The sequence below is a fragment of the Ornithorhynchus anatinus genome, chromosome 5 (genome assembly GCF_004115215.2).
Source record: "Ornithorhynchus anatinus isolate Pmale09 chromosome 5, mOrnAna1.pri.v4, whole genome shotgun sequence".
In the NCBI taxonomy this organism is placed as follows: domain Eukaryota; kingdom Metazoa; phylum Chordata; class Mammalia; order Monotremata; family Ornithorhynchidae; genus Ornithorhynchus; species Ornithorhynchus anatinus.
Genome location: NC_041732.1, coordinates 45918316 through 45941662, shown reverse-complemented (window position 1 = coordinate 45941662; position 23347 = coordinate 45918316). Strand labels below are relative to the sequence as shown.

Here is a 23347-nt window from a genome sequence, read left to right as displayed (position 1 = left end):
AACGGGGACTCAAAGATGGCTTACCAAGTGGGTAAGAGTACACTGCTGCTGAGGAAGTCAGAAGTGTTTTCTGTTCAGTAACCACAGACTATATCAGTTCTTTCTTGTAGCCATCTTGTACTGTGTATTACTGAACATAAGGGAACTGAATATGGGGAGCGAGTGTAAATGGTTCCACACAAACCTTCACCACTATTACAAAATAACTCAAGCTTGGTTCCTACCTTCAGTAGGGCATCCCTTTCCCCTCTTTACCGTTGGTGTCTGAGCAATGCTCAGCTAAATAGCTAGGGACTAGACAAGGTATACTATTGTATTTTCCTGGGAAAAGTGATCAAAAAATTCTCTTTGACAGATTCATGGTGGCATTCTCACTGTCACCTGTCATTTGTGACCCAGAAGATGACTAAACAATATATACCCCTTCTAAGTGATTAATGCATATACTCAGTTCTACCCTTAAATGAATTTTCTCTGTCCTTTTTGGTTAGTACATTGTTATGGAATTGGAATGTACATTCAACAATGCAAGCCTGCTTGGTTACAGTGCGCTCTGGTGTTGCTTAATAATGTTGGTATTTGTTAAGCGCTTACTCTGTGCAGAACACTTTTCTAAGCGCTGGGGTAGATACAGGGTAATCAGGTTGTCCCACGTAAGGCTCACAGTTAATCCCCATTTTACAGATGAGGGAACTGAGGCACAGAGAAGTAAAGTGACTTGCCCACAGTCACACAGCTGACAAGTGGCAGAGCCTGGATTCGAACCCATGACCTCTAACTCCCAAGCCCAGGCTCTTTCCACTGAGCCAAGCTGCTTCTCTACTGAGCCACGCTGCTTCATGCTTACACATGAGCATGCACACACACATGTACACACACACACTTTTTCAGAACGAGTGAGTTCTACTGCCTGAGCTTTCCGTCACGTGAGGTTTGGCAAGAACACATTCCCTGCTTTATGGAAAACTGCGTGTGCTATGGTGTGCTGTGATCTAATTTTCTTGCATTGTGTCACTCAGTTCTCACTCAGTGAGTACAATGCATGTACTTTACATCTTTATCTTCAATTTGTGAGTTTAAATATTTTGTGCTTAATAAGGTAAGTCTTATTACTTTACAGCTACATCATTCTTACAACAGTAGTAAATGCAATGCCTAAGAAGGTTGACCCATACAATGGGAGGTGACACATTCTAATGAGATTTTGACTTCCTTAGTTCTAGTGATGGGAGCAGGGAGTGGAAAATAGGAGTATTTGAGGTTGGAATATTCAAAGGTGAAGAAATGTTTCCCTTCTGTTCAGCATTTGTAACTGAGGATGTACCATAAAAGCATATTTCACAGTGTAGTCTTATATTCAATTTGATTTCAACAAATACAAAGGCATGAAACCAGCACAGAATAAAGAACATATCTCAACTAAATCACCGTATTAGTAGATTAAGAATCTTTCATTTGGCATTTACAGTTTTCTGTAATATAGTAAAAGATTGGGAAGAAGTCTGTATGTTTATAGCGGCTAAAATGAAACATTGATGTTAAAATACCATTTTATGTCAATTATTTTGAAAGATGCTTTTAAAAAATAATTGACAGAAACTAAATCAGTGAACTTCTTACTTTAGTATTTGGTATTATGGATGTCTTTCATCTCCTTTACCCTTTTCTAACACCTGGTGTTGAATGATGTGAAGCTTGTTTCCATGAGCTATGCTTCTCAGCTGCATCCATCTAACATTCATTGTTGATCTGAATTTGAAAAATTGCTTATAATAGGCCATTATATGTGCAGTGGGGAATCTTGTGCACCCATTGTATTAAGCGCTTACTGTGTGCGAAGCACTGTGCTAAGCGCTTGGAAACATACAGTACAACAATAAAACTGACATTTCTGGCCCACAGTGAGCTCCAGTCTAGAGTGGGGGAGACAGACATCAATACAAATAAATAAAATTACAGATATATACGTAAGTGCTGTGGGGCCAGGAGTGGAGGGGAGATGAAGTCAGGGTGACACAGAAGGGAGTGGGAGATGAGGAAAAAGTAGGGCTTAGTCTGGGAAGGCTTCTTGGAGGAGATGTGCCTTCAATAAGCAGGGGAGAGTAATTATGTGTTGGATTTGAGGAGGGAGGGCATTTCAGTCCAGAGGCAGGTCGGGTCTGTGATGAGACAGGCGAAATTGAGGCAGAGTGGGAAGGCTAGCACTAGAGGAGCGAAGGGGCAGGCTAGGTTGTAGAAGGAGAGAAGAGAGGTGAGGTAAGAGGGGGCAAGATGGTGGAATGCTTTAAAACCATTGGTGAGGAGTTTTTGTTGGCTGTGGAGGTGGATAGGCAACCACTGGAGATTTTTGAGGAAGGGGGTGATATGTCCTCAACCTCTCTGTAGAAAGATAATCCGAGCAGCAGAGTGCAGTATGGACTGGAGTGGGGAGAGGCAGGAGGTTGGAATGCCAGCAAGGAGGCTGATGCAGTAATCTAAGTGGGATAGGATGAGCGATTGTATTAACTTGGTAGCAGTTTGGATGGAGAGGAATGGCGGCTTTTAGTGATGTAGCGATATTGTGAAGGTAGGACCAACAGGATTTGGTGATGGATTGAATTTGTGGGTTGAAAGAGAGAAGGATACTGCCAAGGTTATGGGCTTGTGAGATGGGAAGGATGGTGGTGCCATCTACAGTGATGGAAAAGTCATGGGGAGGACAGGGTTTGGGTGGGAAGATAAGGAGCTCTGTTTTGGACTTGTTAAGTTTGAGGTGATAGAAGAACAATCAAGTAGAGATGTCTTGAAGGAAGGAGGAGATGCGAGCCTAAAGAGAAGGAGAGACATCAGGGCAGAGTATGTAGATTTGGGTATCATCTGCATAGAGAAGGTAGTCGAAGCCATGGGAATGAATGAGTTCTCCAAGGGAATGGGTGTAGATGGACAATAGAGGGGGACCCAGAACTGAACCTTGAGGAAACCCACCCCCCCCCCCACACACACACGCAGAGTTAGGGGGTGGGAGCCAGATGAGGCACCCACTGAGACTGAGAACTGCCAGAGAGATGAGGAGAAACAGGAGAGGGCAGGTTCAGTGAAGCCAAGGTTAGATATCATTTCCGGGAGAAGGATGGTCCACAGTATCGAAGGCAGCTGAAAGTGTTAGAAGGATTAGGCTGGAATAGAGGCCATTGGATTTGGCAAGAAGGCGATCTTTGGGGACCTTTGAGAAGGCAGTTTCTGTGGAGTGAAGGGGATGGAAGCCAGAGTAGAGGGGGTACAGGAGAGAATTGGAGGAGAGGATTTGAGACAGCAGGTGTAGACTACTTGCTCAAGGAGTTAGGAGAGAAATGGTAGGAGGGAAAGGGAGAGATAACTTGGGGGAGGGTTTATTTTTTAGGATAGGGGAGACATGGGCATGTTTGAAAGCTGTGGGGAAGAAGCCATTAGAGAACGGTTGAAGATGGCTGATAGGGAAGGAGGGAAGGGGTGAAAGTTTTGATAAGGTGTGAAGGAATGGGGTCCAATGCAAATGTGGAGGGGGCGGCATTTGAGAGGAGGCAGGAGATCTACTCTAGAGATGCTGCTGGGAAGGATGGGAGAGTTGAAGAGGGGCCCGGAAGGGGGAGGGGCAGAGGAGGGGCAGCGTTGATTTTAGGGAGCTTACACCTAATGGCGTTAATTTTCTTAATAAAATAGATGGCCAGGTCATTGGGGTCAAGGGATGGGGGAGGCAGGGGGACTGAGGAGGGAGTTAAACTGTTTTACAAAATAAAGTAGAACTCAGATTCAGCATTCAATTTTGAGTTTAATTCCTATGACTAAGAGTTTCAAGTCATCTACCCAAAGAATAAGATGGGCTATTTGATTAAACTAAAGACTATAAACATAGCAAAAGTCAATTTTCTGGTTTAATTAGGACTCCTCATAATCCAAGTGGTAAGTCTCTTACTTCATGATCCAATTATTGGGGTCCATTTCTTCTTTAGTGAGTCCTATGTGTGCAAATTATATTGATCATAAAAGAAAGTTCCTCTAAAGGAAAGAAAATGTGTAGTGGAAGAACCAAGACCAGCTTTTTCTGTTCGTGAATTAATTGACCATGTGCTGGCCATTCAAATTAAGAGGAGCATTTATTTGAGTTTAATTCATACTACCAAAACAATGTTTAAATTTTCATACAAATCTCCAAATGCCCAGTTTATTTACTCAAGAAGAATTAACACTCCTTTAATTATCAGAATTTGTAATCATATTTCCTAGGTTGCCTAAATTTAACCACTGGGTGTCCATCAGTTATCAAACTATCCTCATTTCAATCAGTAGTATTTATTAAGTGATTACTCAGTTCAGAGACCATGCTAAACACTTGGAAGAATAGAGTAGAATTAGTAGGCACGTTCCCTGCCCTGTAGGAGCTCCTCTAAATGAGACATAAAATTGGTGGGTATTCATTATATATCCTGTGCTATTTCAGATTGCAGATTTACTTCCATGAGCTTTAAGTATTTAATGAGCTCTTCTCTTGAAATCTGGCTTCTCAAATCAGAACTTGCTATGCTAACAATTTCTTATGCAGAGGACTTCAGCACGGGGCCATTTAGGATTCAGATTTAATAATTATGCAAACAAACCTATATTCTTACAATCTCCTCTTTGAAATAAGTCCCCAGTTTTTCTGACATAATAATGAACAATATCATCCCTGTGTGAAGGCAAAATCATTTCAAAGTCGTCATGTTAAATATCTGCAGAAGCCTCTGAATCAGTGATTAAAACACATTTAGTCCTTGCTTGCAACTTCAGAATTTGTCAGATGAACACAGAAATCTGATCAGTTTGCCATTTAGTGGATGTGACCCTATTTGGGAAATGAGAACAATTTTAGGATTTATTTTATTTTTTATATTTCAATACTGCTTCATTTTTAGGTTAGTTGCAGTATTCATTTACCCACCACACTGCAGCTGCAGGGAAATGATCCTTTTCCTTTTAAGGTAAATCCTGTCTTTCCACCTTAATCTGTCTGAATTTATTAGAAGAAATAGATTCAGGTTGAGAAATGATCATTTTGTAGATTGCTCAGTGGGAGGGACCCAGCTAGCAGAAAAGTACCCTTAATCAATATTTCACACATACCTCCCCTCCTTGTTTGATGGAAATGCATGGTTTTTGAAGTAATAGAAGCACTCAGTACATTGTTCTGCACAGTAAGCACTCAATAAATACCATCGATTTGCTGATTGATAATGAAACGGATAATACTAGGAAGGGATATATAAGCATACCAACTAGTTATACAATCACCGACTTCAAAACCCTCCTAAAATCACATCTTCTCCAAGAAGTCCTCCTTCACTAAGCCCTAATTTTCCCTCCCCCCACCTCCTTTGTCAAGATATGCAAATGCCTGTGTACCCCTTAAATACTTCAATGCCCCACAGCCTTTGGGTATATATCCATATACTCCACCATTTCCCCTATTTTTAATTTATTTTAATATCTGTATCCTCTTATAGACTGTAAGCTTTTTGGGGGCAGGGATCAGCCTGCCAGTGCTCTCATGTTCCCAAGTGCTGTTACAGTGCTCTGCACCCTATAAGCCCTCGACCAATACCATTGATTAATGATGATAATACTTATGGCATTTGTTAAGCACTCACTATGTGTCAAGCACTGTACTAAGTACTGGTGTCGATACAAGTTGTCATACACTCTCCCTGTCCCACCCACATGGGGTTCATGGTCTTAAGTATGAAATAGAATTAGACTGTAAACTCATTATGAGCAGGGAACATGTCTCCTAATTTTGTTGTACTCTCCCAAGTGCTTAGTTCAGTACTCTGCACATAGTAAGTGCTCAACAAATATTATTGACTAACAGGAATTGATAAAGAGAGAAAGAAATGATAACCAATAATGGGTGATCTCAACTTCTAGAGTTTATTTCTAACTCTGTTATCATGGTATCTGTGTATTCACCTGGGATAGCCTAGAAAAAGCACTCTTAGATTCCTAGATGAAAGCAGTTATATATTATATATATAACTATATATTTTATATATATAACTATAGGAAGTATGATTATATTTACAATTTAATGAATGAATGATTATGGACTTGGTTTTTAGTCAGTGGTATATGTCAATCAGTGATATATAATGCAGAGCACTGTACTAAGTACTGGAGAGAGCACAGAAGTGTTGGTAGGTACATTCCCAGCCCACAATGAGCTTACAGTCTAGAAGTATACTTACTGAAACTATTGGCTGTCTTCGGAAAAGGTGAAAAACTCTGAGGCAGGACTTCCCCTCTAAGCTACATCTACCCTTTTGAAATGTATTAATCCTGAAGCGAGATCATTTTAGTTATTGGTTCTTGAAAAATACATTAGGAAACTTAGAAAACATTTATTTAAATGAATTTGAGTTTAATTTTTAAGCAAATTATGTTATTTCCTTCACAGATTTACACATTCAGATCAATTAAAGCATGTAGCTCTTATATAACCAATTTTTTCTGCATTGTCTTGGTTTGTGGCTACTGTGTTTTCTGTTCAGAGTTTGACATTCTTGTTTATACTGAATGCTTTATACTGTTTGTGAGGAGTATAATCAGAATGCCTCTTCATAGCAGGCTATATAGCACATAGAACAGCTTGGTTATGATGAATTATTTAGAATATATTTAAAAATACATTTTCTGCAGCACTAAGTACACCTATCACTCACTTTTGTAACTGTCTTTACATAGAAAATGTCTCCTCTGTAATCAAGTATTTGGTGGACAGTCAATAGCAACACATTTGATTGTTTGAGATGTACAACTATTCAGAAGTAAATTGTGATATTTTGAATACTGATTTATGTCTTGTTTGCCCAGATTTGTCAATCCAGGTGTAATTTTAATTGAGGAAAAAAAAATATTGAACTTGCTCGGTACTTGATTAGAACTTCTGCCATACTCATTTATTCTCTTTGAAGTTAACATCTGCAGGACCCATTCAGTCTGCCCCCAAGCTCTGGTCCTTCCATCTAGTAGCAGCCAGTACCTTTTCTTTGTCAGATATTCAGCACTCTGTTTTGTCCAGTACCTTTCCAGTGCCCGTTATACCTCAAAGGAAGGTCTGTGGTTCCAGCTGAGTTGTTTAGCTGCATGCAGCTCAGTACTCTAAGGTTGAAAATGCTTTTTCCAATCCTTTGTACCTGCTGCTCTGTTACTGCAAGATTGCATAAATAAGAAATGTAGTGAGACAGATGATATCCTGAGAGCTGATATTAAACTGGACCTCTGTTTAATGGTTTCCCTTTTTTATAAATATTTTTATTTGGGACATAAAATGCTCCATCTGGTAGGCAGTTTAAATTAAAAGGCAAGGCCATATCATGACATTTCTTCTCTATTTTCTTCTAAGGCTCTAGTCTTTTTAGTAATATTTATTTTCCAGAAATGAAAGATAGTGAGAAAGCCAGGATGAGGCCATTTCCTCCCCTCCTTTTGCTCATTCTTTTCCTTTTGTAATGAATCTCTGGATTGTCCAAAACTGTTTTGAGCAAAACAGCATTATACCCAACTCAACAGGTTCACTCTTAAATGTTACAAATTTGAAAATTAAGTTTTAAAAATATTTGTATGGTGCTGATTGAACGTGACTAAAAATGACTGGAAGTGAATGTAAGAGGCAGTAATAATGCACTTAGGAGACCAGAAATTGGTCTTAACCATGGGCAGTCTTGATGTGGTTGATTTGTGTCAAGACCCAAGTATAACTCAAACCTATGTATTTCCTTCATTTATCAAAACAAAATAAAAACCTCATAGAGAACTGTATGGTGATTAGTGCAGTAAATTGTTTGTGCTCATAGGATGTGTATGGATGGTCGGTTTTATAAAATGTTCTCTGTAGTCCAGTAGGCTACTGATCATATTAACTTTAATTGTTCCAGAAGACCGGTGAGTGAATGGTTATGGTTGGGTACTCTTAAGGGGTTATTCATGTAGGGTAAGAGCACTGTTGTAATGTATATTTTGGGGTGCTAGCACAGTTTGTTTCAGTGATCATTAATTTCTCAATTTCCAGAAGATTTTGTGTCAGCTTTTGTGTGGTTTTTCTCTGTGGAGACATTCAGACATAAATTTAAGTTTTCATTCTACTCATAGTACTTTGAAGTGCTCAACATAGGACTAAGATACAGACTCTTTTCTATGACTTGGAACACTCAAATGAGGGTTATGATATGGTTCTTTTTGTAGTTATAATTTAACAATTTATTTATTATAATTTAACAAATGCTCAGAAATGACCATTCTTTTACAGTCATAAAGAAAAATGTAGCCTTTTTGAATTCAACTTAGAGCTAAGACATTTGAAGTTCACAAAATGATAGGTGACATAAGACAAATGAAAATCGACAATAATGTAATTCCCTCCTTGAAGGATGTTTGTTCATTTAGAGAAAGAAAAAAAAATAACCTTTCCTCTTTAAAAGTCCCTGGAGGAAATTGTCACTATGTTTTCAACACTGTCCTTTTAGGTGTTTTCTTCCCAAAGAAAATGGGAAATTAGTGGCAGAATAGGTAGTTAAACATAGATCATCAAGAATCTATGAAATATTAAAGAAATTAAATTATGTGAGTTACTGTGCAGTTTTGTTCAATGGTAAAAGGATTCCTTTGTCTAATTTTAATGAAATAATTCAGTCCAAATTACACAGAGTGCCCTGTAATACAGAATTGAATTGTGGCATTCACAAAGATTGTCTAAATTTTATCCCTGAGGTAGACTGCACAAAACAAATCAGAGTTGTACATCTGACTTCAATAATAAGTGCTTGGCTCTGATTGTATTGACCTAGCTTTGATTCCCTTCTGAATGCTAATGTACACAACTGAATCGCCTGGTGCCAATGTCCATAAAAACCAACAGAATCCCCTTGTGCATGACCCTCAGGCTCTTATTAAGAAAGTGGATCATATTTGCAGCAAAATGGGCCTGCTCTTAAAGGATACATGCCAGAAATAAATGTTTGTGTGAGAAATGAGAAATTACATCTACCCGTTTGCCAGTTTGGATTATTCCTGTGTATATTTTAGAGTGTGCCATCTTTGAAAATGAGCCCTGTTTCCAGGTACTTTCATCATACCATTAGCGCAGAGGTTTCTGATTCAACTGTTGCCTCTTTTTAAAACCCATTGTGTTCACTTCATTAGCTAACTCACAACTAACCACATAACCCATAACTCACATAACCACAGCTAACTCCTTTCATTATCTTTAGACCAGGTTTTTGGATAATAGCACTAATAATAAAGATTGCCCTGGGATTTTGTTCGATGCATATTCTTTTTTTATGATGCCCACTGCAGTTTATATATTTTTGCTTTCAGATACCCCCTTCATATAATGATAGTAAAAAAAGATGTGTACTTCTTTAAATCAGAATGGTCAAATTTATGGCCTGCTCTGAAGTTCTGTGCAGTCACGGGACAACTGGCCACAGCAGGGAACTAAGAGAAGGAAGATACATCCGATTTGTGCATCGTTGCCTTTAACGGCCTGCTCATACTGCTCCCACTGCTCCCTGGAGTTTCCAGGATTCCAGGGGATGTTCCGCATTCAGCTCCCTTGAACTAGAAATCTCTGAGAGTAACAGCAACTCCTCTGTCCTGCTATAAAGAGAAGAGGCCTTAGCCACACTGTATATCTGCTGCTAAGCTAAGGGAAAATCATCTGGGTGGTGGAGGTGGAGTGGGAAGGGTATGAATGTGTCTCTTCTATGTCATCTTTTTTTCTTTCTTTTAAAACTTATAGTTATGTGTGTTTAATTCTCTCCACATGTACACACAGTCTTTAAAAGATTTCCTTGTCCCTCCTTGCTTAAGGTTTCCCAGTTTCAGCTCTTCATACCGCAGTCATTTGGGCCTCTTGCTGTCATTCATCCTCCTCACCAGTCCCACCCAGAAGAGCTGGATTGAGAGTGTAGTTCTGATGCTAGGAGACTAACTGTATTCCGTAACTTCATTGTCCATGGTCTTGTCTTGTCATTTCATTCATTCATTCAATCATATTTATTAAGCGCTCACTGTTTGCAGAGCACTGTACTAAGCACTTGGAAAGTACATACAGCAACAGAGACAATTCCTGCCCACAACAGGCTTACAGTCTAGATGAGGGGGTCAGACAGACATCAAAACATGAAAACAGGCATCAGTATAAACAGAATTATAGATATATACATATGTACATAAGTGTTGTACATGCCCAAAACTGAGCTCCTTATCTAAAACATGTCCAAAACTGAGCTCCTTATCTTCCCTCCCAAGCTCTGTCCTCTTCCGGACTTCCCTATCACTGTGGATGGTACGACCATCCTTCCCGTCTCTCAAGCCCGCAACCTTGGTGTCATCCTTGACTTGGCTCTCATTCACTCCACACATCCAATCCATCACCAAGACCTGCCGGTCTCACCTTTATAATATCACGAAGATCCGCCCTTTCCTCTCCATCCAAATGGCTATCTTACTGGTACAGGCTCTCAATATCCCGGCTGGATTATTGTGTCAGCCTTCTCTCTGATCTCCCTTCCTCCTGTCTCTCCCCGCTCCAGTCTATTCTTCATTCTGCTGCCCAGATCATCTTCCTGCAGAAACACTGTGGGCATGTCACTCCCCTCCTTAAAAGCCTCCAGTGGTTGCCTATCAACCTCTGCACGAAACAAAAACTTCTCACTCTGGGCTTCAAGGCTGTCCATCACCTTGCCCCCTCCCTACCTCTCCTCCCTTCTCTCTTTCTACTGCCCACCCCGCACGCTCCGCTCCTCTGCTGCTCACCTCCTCACCGTCCCCCATTCTCACCTATCCCGCCGTTGTTCCCTGCCCCACGTCCTCCCACTGTCCTGGAATGCCCTCCCTCCTCACCTCTGCCAAACTAACTCTCTTCCCCTCTTCAAAGCCCTACTGAGAGCTCACCTCCTCCAAGAGGCCTTCCCAGACTGAGCTTCTCCTTTTCCCTCTGCTCCCTCTGCTGCCTCTTTGCCCCCCCCTTCCCCCCTTTCCTGCTGCTCCTCTCCCTCTCCCTTCCCCTCCCCTCAGCACTGTGCTCATTTGCTCATTTGTGTATATTTTTACTACCCTATTTATTTTGTTAATGAGGCGTACATCCCCTTGATTCTATTTATTGCTATTGTTTCTGTCCGTCTGTCTCCCCAGATTAGACTGTAAGCCCGTCAATGAGCAGGGATTGTCTCTATCTGTTGCCGAATTGTACATTCCAAGCGCTTAGTATAGTGCTCTGCACATAGTAAGTGCTCAGTAAATACTATTGAATGAATGAATGCCTTGGGGTGGGGAGGGGGAGGAAGAGCAAAGGGATTGAGTCGAGGTGACATGGAAGACGGGGATCTGGGGAAGAGGGGACTTAGTCTGGGAAGGCCTCTTGGAGGAGGGGCGCCTTCAGTAGGGCTTGGAATGGAGAAAGAGTGACTGGCGGATTTGAGGAGGGAGGGCATTCCAGGCCAGGGGTTGGCGGTGAAACAGGTGAGATCAAGGCACACTGAGAAGGTTAGCATCAGAGGAGCGGAGTGTGCAGGCTGGGATGTAGAAGGAGAGAAGGGAGGTGAGGTAAGAAGGGGCAAGGTGATGGAGAGCCTTAAAGCCAATAGTGAGGAGTTTTTGAGACAGAGGTTGATAGGCAACCACTGGAGATTTTCGAGGAGGGGCGTGACGTCCCCTGAACGTTTCTCTAGAAAGATAATCCAGGCTTAATTTGTTACTAAGCATGCCTCATAAGTGACACTGTTAGAATGGCTCAAGGAGCTGATTGTAAATAATGCCAGTATTGAGTCCAAGTCTCACAGCTGAGAAGGTTGGACAACACTAGCTTTGTAGACTTTTGATCTGGATATCACACTGCTGCTGCGCTCTGACAGTCTCCCCCAGGATGTGCAATTTGTTTTCCTACTTCCTTGTCTATGAGTGCAGTTTTATAGTGCTACTTAGGTAACATAATTTTTATCAGTTGTATTTATTGAATGCTTTGTGATGTTTAGCTTTCTTTTGCTAATATTAATTTATGGTTGTGTGTATGGCTTTACTAGTGCAGGTTGGAACATCACCCATTTTCTTTAGACATCCTCATAACATCTGGCCGATTCAATGAAATGGTTAAATCTCCATCACAGTACTTGGGAATGCCTGGTTTATTTTTCTAAAACATTGTTCTGTACACAACTTCTTACTTCTCAAAATTCAGTGGTTACCCATTCTTCTCAGCAACAAGCAGAAACTTCTGACGATTGACGTCGGCACTCCATCAGCTCTTTCCTGATTATCCTGTCTCTTCTTCTGCTATACCCCCACCATACTCACTTCTTTCCTCTCAAGCTCACCTTATTTTGCCTCATTCTCCACTCTCACACTTCTGACCTCTTAGTCATATCCTTTCTCCTCTCTGGAACCTCCTCCACCTTCAATCTGACAGATCACAGCTTTCTTCATGTTCAGTGCCCTTCTGAAATCTTACTTAATCAAGAAGATCTTTTCTAATTAATTTGTCTTCTCCTCACCTCACAGGAGAAGGAGCATGGTAGGGTGAGAAGACTGGCCTGGGAATCAAAGGACCTGGGTTCTAATTCCAGCTCCACCACTTGCCTGCTGTGTGTTCTTGGGGAAGTCACCTAACTTCTCTGTGTCTCAGTTCTTCATCTGTAAAATGGGGATTCATCAACTGTTTTCCCTATCCGCTAGATTGTGAGTCACATACCGGACAGAGACTCACTAAGCATTAAAAATCCACAGGGACAGAGGCTAGGTCTGACCAGATTATCTTGTGTCCATTGTTATCGACAAAAATTAGACAAATTAGAAAGGGTTAATTTAGTCGATGAAGAGACGAAAGACTCCGAGAGAACGGGTCAAAGAACAGGACAGTAGGAAAGTGGCGAGCGGCCCGTTCACCCCAGTGGGGTACGAGTGACCGCAGCGCCCCGATCCCGGGCCACCCTGCCAGCTTTATTGGTATGGCGAAACCCCCTGCTGGCACAGGGCACCCAATCGGGGCTAGGCACACCTAGTAACAGTAACCAATCAGTAAGCACTTTCGTGATCCAGTGACACCCGACCGGTCCGCGCGAGAGTGGCGCACAAAGTTTGAAGTGGCACATGGTGGAGGAGTTTCACGTGGTGTGGCCATTTTACAGTCCACATGGCGCAGGCAATGGCGCAGGCATTTTACAGGTCACATGGCACAGGTCCCCTAACTTGGGGTTGAGGCTGGTCTCACCACCGCCATCTTGAGGCGATCCGCAACACCATCTTGTGTCTACCGCTGCATCAAACAGACACTCCTCATTATTGGCTTTAAAGCACTCAATCACCTTGTCCTCTCCTACCCCACCTCGCTACTCTCCTACTACAAACCATCCCACTCACTTCTCTCCTCTAATACCAGCCTACTCACTGTACCTCTATCTCGTCTATCTTGCTGCTGACCTTTTGTCCATGTCCTGGCTGTGGCCTAGATTGCTCTCCTTTTTCATATTCGAGAGACAACTACTCTCCCCACATTCAAAGCCTTATTGAAGGCACATCTCCTCCATGAGGCTTTCCCTGGCTAAGCCCTCATTTCCTCTTTTTCCATTCTATTCTGTGTAACCCAGCCACAAAGCAATTATGTATACATAATTTATTTTTATTAATGTCTGCCTCCCCCTCTAAACTGCAAGCTCACTGTGTCTGGGGAATGTGTTTATGTTGTTGTGGTGTAATCTCTCAAATGCTTGGTACAGTGATGTACATACAATAAGTGCTCAGTAAATACCATTGCAATGCTTACTGCAGTGATTGGCACATAGTAAGTCTAATCTATGCCTGTTATATATTATTGTTATTCTGAATACAGCTCAAATCCTTTCAACTACCATCTTAGCTATTATGCGGGAGTTTAGCTTGCACTTAAGGAAAGAGAAACATTCATAGAATTCTGAAATATATCTACTTTTAGTACATACTTTTTAAGCCCTTACTCATAAACCTATGTATCTTTTTACATGCTTCTTCCTCCACTGTACATTATTTTGTGTTTTTTCTCCCCTTTTGGATTGCAAGATTCTTGAGCACAGGGACTGTGTCTTCTGACTAATTTGTACTTTCCCTAGGGCTTAATATAAGACACTTTGTATATTTGGTGCTAAATAAATAGTGATTGATTGGATAATAGTCTGATGTCATGGCAGGTGAAAGGTGGATGATGAGCAGGTTTGGCTGAAACCAAGAGTCTGAGGAGGGTTGTAAGAAGAGGTACATAAGGAGAGCAGCTGGAAAGGATTGAAGCCTACGTGAAGAATAATTGGGATATTTGTTAAGCATCTTCTACATGTTAAGCAGTGTATTAAATGCTAGAATTAATGCAACCTAAGCAAACTGAACAGAATGTGTGTCCCACATTTGGATGACAATGTAAGGGAAGAGGAGAGCAGGCATTTTATCCTCATTTTACAGGTGCAGCAACTGAGAGACAGAGAAGCTAAATGACTTGCCTAGGGTCATGTAGCAGGCAAGTGGCAGAGCCAGGCTTAGAACCCAAGCCCTCTGATTCCCAGACCATGCTCTTTCCACCAGGCCACCTTATTCCAACTCACTAGGATTCACTGTTGACTTCTGAGTAGGGGAGTGACATGAAGAAGATGATCATCTTCTGTCATGGGAAGAAAAGACTGGAGAAGAATGAGCTGAAGGCTGTTGTAATAGTTCAGCTGTTGAGGTAGGGATGATCTAGACAAGGTTAGGGATGTGGAAATTATGGGGAAATGGCAGATCCATGAGATTTTTGAGGAAAAATTGATAGAATTTAACAATCATGGTGGTATATTTAAAGAGGCTATTTTCCCTTTTCTTTCAGTTAAGAGGATTAAGGGAAGAGCTTGGATTTATTCAGAGAAAGAAGGTTGCAGGTCATTTTGATTGGTTTGGTCTGCTGAACATAAACAAATGTAAAATAGATTTTTTAGATTACACTTCCATGGTTCCATTAAAATGATTTAGTCTTTTAGACTGTGAGCCCGTCTTTTAGACTGTGAGCCTGTTGTTGGCTCGGAACAGATTGTCTCTATCTGTTGCCGAATTGTACATTCCGAGCGCTTAGTACAGTGCTCTGCACACAGTAAGCTCTCAATAAATATGTTTGAATGAATGTAAAAAGGAATGAATTTATATAGCAGTTGGTTGCCTACATTGTGGGTTCATGCTTTCTTACATTTTCAATGGTCCTATTCACTATAAATGAAAAGCACAACTATGGTATGCAAATAAATTGGCAAACGAGCAGATCTCTCCATATTATACTCTCCCAAGCGCTCAGTTCAGTGCTCTGCACATAGTGCTCAATAAACAGAGGGACTTCACTTATCCAGTCCCTGGATTGTTTGGGGGTCTTACTTTGGCTCTGTGACTTCAGGCAAGTCATATAACATTTCTGTACCTCAGTTACCCCTTCTGTTCAATGGGGATAAAATACCTGTCCTCACTCCCTCTTATACTGTGATCCTGATGAAGGACAGGGACTGTGCCTGACTTGATTATCCTGTATCCACGCCAGTGCTTAGTACATAGTTATCACTTAACACATACCACTGCTATTGTTGTTATCATTATGATATCACCGCTAGATGGCCTCACTGTCTCCCCTTCCCGATCTGTACTACACTCTGTTGCAGAGATCATCTTCTTTGTGTTGCTCAGCACATCTCCATTCCCCTAAAAAACTACATTGCTTGATGTGGTGGGAATTGGACCCCAAAGACTCCTCAAGATTGGCTTCAAAATTCCGTCATCTTTGTCCAGTACATATCAGTCCTTTTCACCTCTTGCTTCCCATCTTGCTTTCTTCATTTCTCCCAAATTAGCCTTCCATCTGTGCATTGCTCTGGACTCTTCCCACCACTGTTTCCTTGCTCACGTTGTTCTCCACTTCGGCTTGGAACTCCCTTTTCCCCCAAATCCAACAGCCCACGGCCCTCCGCGTATTCCGAGCCCCCCTGAAATCCCATCTTCTTGAACAAGCCGTTCCTGTTTAATTCCCAGCATCCCAAATTGTATAAACCAATCTTCCACATTTAATACTTTTGTACTTATTCATACCTATCAGCAACAACTATGTGTATATATTAATTCAGGTGTACATTCAGTTATTTAATTTGATTGCATTATTTGTAAGTGTCTTTATACTTATCTGCCCCACTCGAGGGGAAGTTCATTACTGGCAGGGTACGTATCACTTTCTTGTTTTGGGCTTCCCAAGAACTCAGTGCAGTGTGTAGCACTTACTGAGTCCTCAATAATTGCTTCACTGCTACTTTCGGTTATGTAAATTGGAAATTATTACTTTGCCCTAAGAGCCTTTTCTATAAATCCCATTCAGTCAATCGTATTTGACCTTACTGTGTGCTTAGCTCTGTACTAAGTGCTTAGGAGAGAGCAATATAACAGTAGACCCATTCCCTGCCCACAAGGACTTTACAGTCTACAGGGGGAGACGGACACTAAAATAATGTATATGTACGTAAGTTCTGGGAGGCTGAGAGTGGGATGAATAAAGGGTACAAATCCAAATGCAAGAGTGATGCAGAAAGGAAAAGTAGTAGGGGATACGAGGGCTTAGTTGGGGAAGGCCTCTAAGAGATGTGATTTTAATAAGGCTTTGAAGTTGGGGAGAGTGATGGTCTTTTGGATATGAAGCGGGAGGGAGTTCCAGACCAGAGGCAGGACGTGGGCGAGGGATCGGCAGTGAGGTAGATGAGATCGAGGTGCAATGAGTAGGTTGGTGTTATAGGAGTCAAGTGAACATGTTGGGTTGTAGTAGAAAATCAGCAAAGTAAGACAGGATGAAGCAAGATAATTAAATGCTAAAGCCAATAGTATGGAGTTTCTGTTTGATGTGGAGGTGGATGGACCATCACTGAAGGTTCTTGAGGTGTGGAGAAACATAAACTAAACTCCTGTGTAGACAGAAGTGGGGAGGGACAGGAGCCTGGGTGGTCAGCAAGGAGGCTATCACAGCAGTCAAGGTTTGATAGGATAAGTGCTGTTTGATTTCTTGCTGGCTTTGTTTGTGGGTAAGACTATATTTGCATTTTGGAATTCTAACCAAGAAAGGACATTCTTCCTTTAGAGCACATAAACTCCTTCAGTCTGCATCTTTTGTCGGTCTCATTTTGGAAGACATATATTCATTACATTATTTTTGACATATCACTGTTGTTTGAGTAAGCACTTAAAACGTGCAGAGCATTGTGCTTAGCACTGGCCAAAGGTGTGAAGATATTCAGACCTGGTTTCTTTCCCACAGAGGCTCACAATCCAGAAGTGGGGGACTAATGACAAACACACAGGGAAACAAATCACTTGGATATAGTCAGCAAAAATAATTCAACAGAAACAGCAGCAGTATGATTCTGCTAGACTGGAACCAGTCCTCAGACTCCTCATTGTCAACTTTCCCCCAGATTGGATTATCAGGGCAGAAGGCTGTTTTCTCAAGGCCTTTACCCCTGTGGTTGTAACTCCAGCTTTTGCCCACCATATATCATCATCATATTCTAATCACTCTCTGGCTTATGTTAGGAGAGACATTTGCTGCATAATTGGAATCTAAAATTCTCCGTTATTAGGTAGGCCATTTTGTTTAGTTTTCTAATGAACTAAAAAAAAGAGTTAAATCATCTCAACCTTAGAGTGGCTGACTATTTTGCCTCTGTCAAGACTTGCATGCCCTCTGCTGCCCTCTTGATCTATTTCATTTGTTTTTCCTTAATGGAAAAGCAAAGGTCTATGCTGAAGCATTGTGTGTCAAAAAGAGAATTGCTTCCATCTTGTTCTCTGTGAGGACCCAAAAATGTTCATGGAGAGAAGTCAGACTCTGTACTGAGATGTTTGTGGAAATAGCTATAATTTGGTGTATGAAACTCCGATAGACAACCCTTGATGTTTGAGAATAGAAAATTATAGTCTGGTAAACATAAGAAGTACAGCAGAGCCCACCCTGCATTCTTTTTGGCATATCATGAGTCACTGTGCACTGGAAATGACATAGTGAAGATTTACTGTTTTATCTTTTCAAGTATGATTTAATTAATCTTTTTTTTCCTAAATGAAAAGTTTCATAAGTGAAGTAGTGCTATAAGATGATATAGGTTGATCACGTGGGAAACTCCCCCCTCCCCCCCCCCCCAGTTTCACTGTGAATTCATTTCAAGGACCATCCTTCCCTTCTAATGTTATTAGTCACTTTTTACTGATTTTTTTTAAAATACCCAGTTCTAGTAGGCAGGGTTTATGCATTAACTGACCTGACCAGATTGTATGACTCTTTAACTAATTTTGTATGACTGAAGTAGGACTTTGATCTGTTTCAGGAAGGGTTGTCACTTATTCATGGCAGGCAGCATTTGAAGGTCATGAGACGCATGGATTGTCTGTTGTTTGGCTCAACAGCAAAGGCAAGTTTATTTTCATTTATATGATATTTACCCATTTTATGTCATGCCTACTTTTTTTATTGTTTGTGAAATGGATACGTTCTCAGAAGAAATTATGGGACTCATTTGGCTATGCGGAAGTGTAAACTTTGAGCCCACTACTAAGAATATATGAGAATGGAGAAAAGCATCAGTCTTGCAAACACAATTTCAGAAATCAAAGGCCTAAAATCTGATGGTGCTGTGCAGACATCCAGTGAACAAATGTGGTGGATTTTTATTCTGTGTATGCTGCTGATCTTGCTCTCAGATGGCTTTCCTCCAAGAGGCCTTCCTTGACTAACCCCTCATCTCCCTACCTATTTGCCCTCCCTTCTATGTCTCCTATGCACTTGGATTGCTTCCCTTTAAGTGCTTTGATGCTATGATACTTGCCCCACCCAGCACTTTTCATTCATTCAATCGTATTTATTGAGCACTTACTGTGTGCAGAACACTGTACTAAGCACTTGGGAGAGTACAGTTCAACAATAAACAGATACATTCAATACCCACGGCAAGCTTACGGTCTAGAGCAGGGGGGACAAGCATCAGTAAAAGTAAATAAATTACAGATATGTACATAAATGCTGTGGGGCTGGGAGTGGGTAAGAGCAAAGGGAGCAAGTCAGGGTGACACAGAAGGGAGTAGGAGAAGAGGAAGGGGGGTGCTTAGTCTGGGAAGGCCTCTTGGAGGAGATGTGCATGTCCCCCATCCGCAATTTATGTTAATGTCTCTCTCCCTCACCTGACTTTAAACTCCCAGAGGCCAGGAATCAGGTCTACCAGATCTATTGCATTGTACTCTCCCAGGTACTTAGTACAGTGCCTTGCCTGAAGTAAGTGCTTAATAAATAACATTGATTGAATGATGTATATTTCTCACCTCAGAATCTTTTAATGCACCTTTTCATTTTTCTAGTTTAAATGTTTTTTCCATTTTTAAATGTTGGAAGGTTCTAGTTTCTACTTTCCAGTTCTTTTGAGCCTAAAGAATGGAATATTTCAGGAAAACCTGGAAATTAATCCCCAGGATTATGTATTTTAGGAAAGTTTATGATACTGGTGTTAACATGTCCTTAGTTGAAATTACCATTTGAGTGAAAAGAGCATTGGAATGAGAGCCTGGAGACCTAGTCCTGGCTCTGCCACTAGCCTCTTGGGTAAATCACTTAGCCTTTCTGGGTCTCAGTTTCCTCATCTGTTAAAGGGAGAATCTGCTCTGCCTGCCTTTTAGACTTTGAGCCCTATGAGGGACAGGGCCCTGTAGATAGTAAGCTACCAACACTGTTACAATGTACTTTCTCAAGTGCTTAGTACAGTGCTCTGCATACAAGAAGCCCTCAGGAAATTCCATCGATTGTATGTATCCCACCAATGAGCATAGTGCTTTGCACGCAGTAAGCATGCCTTAAAACTAGTAATAATAATAATCTCCAGTGTCTCACTGAAGCTTTTGAATGTGGTTTGTATTCCTGCTTTGAATTTTGCCTCAGATTCAGAGATGATAAAGTTACCTCATGGAAAATAGGCTGTGACCTCAGACAGAGTTTCTCAACCAGTGGCATTCATTGATGGATTCCATAGTTTGCAGGCAAATCAGCTTCCTTTTTAATGCCTCCCTCCCCCTCTTTCTCTGTCAAGATCACATAATGCTTAAATCTGCAGTAGGCCTATGTGACTTCAGTTCTGTTGGCAGAATCTCTGTTACATTCTTGCCTCACTATCCTCCCTTTGCCATCACTCTGCCCATCCTTGCCCTCTACTCCTTCTCTCATCCCTCACCAAGGGATGCCGGTTGAGGGCAAAAATCTCACAAAACTTGATGCCCAAGTTACGCTCAGCCATTACAGATAATGGGACCAAGAGGTCTCCTGAAACATCTTTTTTCAGTGGGGAGGCCAATTCTGAGGCAGATAATCAATCAAAGTTATTTATTGAGTGCTTACTGGCTTGCATGCTTGGGAAAATACAATTGAGTTAGTAGACATGATCCTTGCCCTTGAGGAATTTATAATCTAGCCAGGGAGACAGGAACTAAAATGAATTAGAGAGGAGGAAGAAATAAGAGTATGAAGATATGTTCATAAGTTGAGCATGGAGTATGAGTGCTCAAGTGCTTGGCTGACACAGAAGCACTGAAGAAGCAGTTGTTGTGGTTAGGAGTGTATTGGGTAGGGAGTCTCCTTTGCCCAGCATTTTTCTTTTCCTAGTTGGAGAGTTCATGAAGACAAATATGGACAGGAGCCTCTGTAATCCTTATACTTAAGTCTTTATTGTAATCTGTCAATCATTGGTAAGTATTGAATGCTAATTGTGTGCTGAGGACTCTACTAAGCTCTTGGGAGAATAAAATACAACAGAACTAGTAAAACCATTCCCTGCCCACAAAGGTACTTACAATTTAGTTGGGGAGGCACTTTAACATAAATAAATTTCAGATATGTACGTAAGTGCCGTGGAACTGATAGTGGTGTGAATGACGAGTTCCTGTAGGGCACAGATCCAAATGCTTAGGTGGCGCAGGAGAGTGTGTAGGGGAAAAAAGCCAAAATTAGGGAGGGCCTCTTGGAGGAGAGGTGATTTTAATAAGACTTTGAAGCTGGGGAAAGTTGTGGTCTGGCATATGTAGAGGGGGAGAGAGGTCCATGCCAGAGGGAGAATGTGAGCAAGGAGTCATTGGCGAGATAGACGAGATTGAGGTACAGTAAAAAGGTTGGGATTAGAGGAGCAAAGTGTGTGAACTGGGTTGGAGTAGGAAAGTAGTGAGCTAAGGTAGAAGGGCAAGTTGATTGAGTTCTTTAAAGCCAATAGCGAGGAGGTCTGTTTGATGTGGAGGTGGGTGGACAACCACCAGAGGTTCTTGAGGAGTAGGGAGGTAAGAACAGAATGTTTTTTTGGGAAAATGATCTGGGCAGCAGAATGAAGAAGAATTGTGGTCTACTGGATAGAGTATGGGACTGGGAATCAGAAGGACCTGAGTTCTAATCTTGGTTCCACCACTTATCTGCAGTGCAGCTTTGGGCAAGTCACTTCAGTTGCCTCATCCGTAAAATGGGGAAAAATAAACCAGACGCTGATGCAGTTTGGATACAGAGGGAGGGACAGATTTTAGTGATGTGAAGATTAACGAAAAAGATTTGGAGACAGATTGAATGTGTGGGTTGCATGAGAGAGATGAGTTGAGGATAATGCCATGGTTACAGGTTTGTGAGACAAGGAGGATAGGACTTCCCCGATTAAGCCATCTTTTTCCCGGCTCCCTCTCTTTTCTGCATCATCTATGCACTTGGATCTGTGACCTTTGGGTATTCGATATTCACCCCACCCTAAACCCCACAGCAATTATGTACAAATCTTTAAATTATATCTTATAAGTTATTTATGTATACTAAAGTCTGTCTCCCCTTCCAGACTGTAAGCTTGTTGTGGACAGGAAACATGTCACCAACTATTACTATACTCTGCCAAGAGCTTAGTAAAGGGCTCTGCACATATAAAGCACTCAATAAATACCATTGATGATGATGACGTTGGTGTTGTCTGTAGTGATGGGAAAGAACAAAGGGGGCAGGTTTTGGTTGCAAAGGTGAGTTCTGCTTTAGACATGTTTAGTTTGAGGTGTCAGCAGGATATCCAGGCGTGGCTCACTGGAAAGAGCACGGGCTTTGGAGTCAGAGGTCATGGGTTCGAACCCCGGCTCTGCCACTTGCCAGCTGTGTGACTTTGGGCAAGTCACTTAACTTCTCGGTGCCTCAGTTCCCTCATCTGTAAAATGGGGATTAAGACTGTGAGCCCCACGTGGGACAATCTGATTCCCCTGTGTCTACCCCAGTGCTTAGAACAGTGCTCGGCACATAGTAAGCGCTTAACAAATACCAACATTAGAAAGGACGAAATGCAAGATTATAAAGAAGGAGAGGTCAGAGTTGGAGAGGTAGATTTGGGAATCATCTGTAATCAATCAGTCATATTTATTGATGCTCATGGTCTGCGGAGCACTGTACTAAGGAGCACTGTACTAAGCACTAAGCACTTTCATCTCTATGTGTATGATTCCTAAATGTATGATTCCTAAATTTACAACTCCCAAATCGACCTGTCCCAAAGGCAGGAGGGAAATGTGGGACTAAAGAGAGGGACAGGACTGTAGAGATAATCTGGGAATCATTCATAAAGAGATGATAGTTGAATCCATGGGAGTCAATGAGTTATCAAAGGGAGTGAGTGTAGATGGAGAGTAGAAGGGGACTCTGAGCTGAGCCTTGAGGGATCCCCACAGTTAGGCTTGAGATTTCTGTAAGTTGCTAGTTGTTAAGGAATGAAAACTTTAATTGTTTCAAGCAGCGTGGCTTAGTGGGAAGAGCACGGGATTGGGAGTCAGAGGTCATGGGTTCGAATCCCGGCTCTGCCACTTGTCAGCTGACTGTGGGCAAGTCACTTCACTTCTCTGGGCCTCAGTTCCCTCATCTGGAAAATGGGGATTGACTGTGAGCCTCACATGGGACAACCTGATGACCCTATATCTACCCCAGCGCTTAGAACAGTACTCTGCACATAGTAAGTGCTTAACAAATACCAACATTATTAAGCACTTCATGACAGAATCCTGACAATTCACCAAAAGTTAATTTCTGAACTTCATTGCAGAAAGTGATATTTTTATAATATTCTTTGAACTAAGAAGAAATTTTCTATGGCATATATATGGTATGTATATGTATATATCTATATAGAGAGAGATAGATAGATTTGGGTATATAGATATATATACATATATATGTATATACCCATTTTGTCGCTGTGAAAGAAAGCCATGCGGGGAACAATAAGAGATCTTACTCTAGTGCTTATTTCAT

The 23347-nt window shown here is 41.5% G+C and overlaps 1 protein-coding gene across 4 annotated transcripts in view; it reads left to right on the top strand.

The window, feature by feature from the left end:
- The window catches only part of REC114 (REC114 meiotic recombination protein), a 57073-nt gene that overhangs the window by 24469 nt on the left and 9257 nt on the right, over window positions 1-23347 (top strand). For 3 of the 4 annotated variants that reach the window (XM_039912025.1, XM_039912024.1, XM_029064921.2), the window contains one exon: window positions 18387-18470. The exons of the other annotated variant lie outside the window; for it this stretch is intronic. In XM_039912025.1, the coding sequence (XP_039767959.1) occupies window positions 18387-18470 (84 nt within the window). The remainder of the gene's footprint in view (window positions 1-18386; window positions 18471-23347) is intronic. 4 annotated transcript variants of the gene reach the window in all.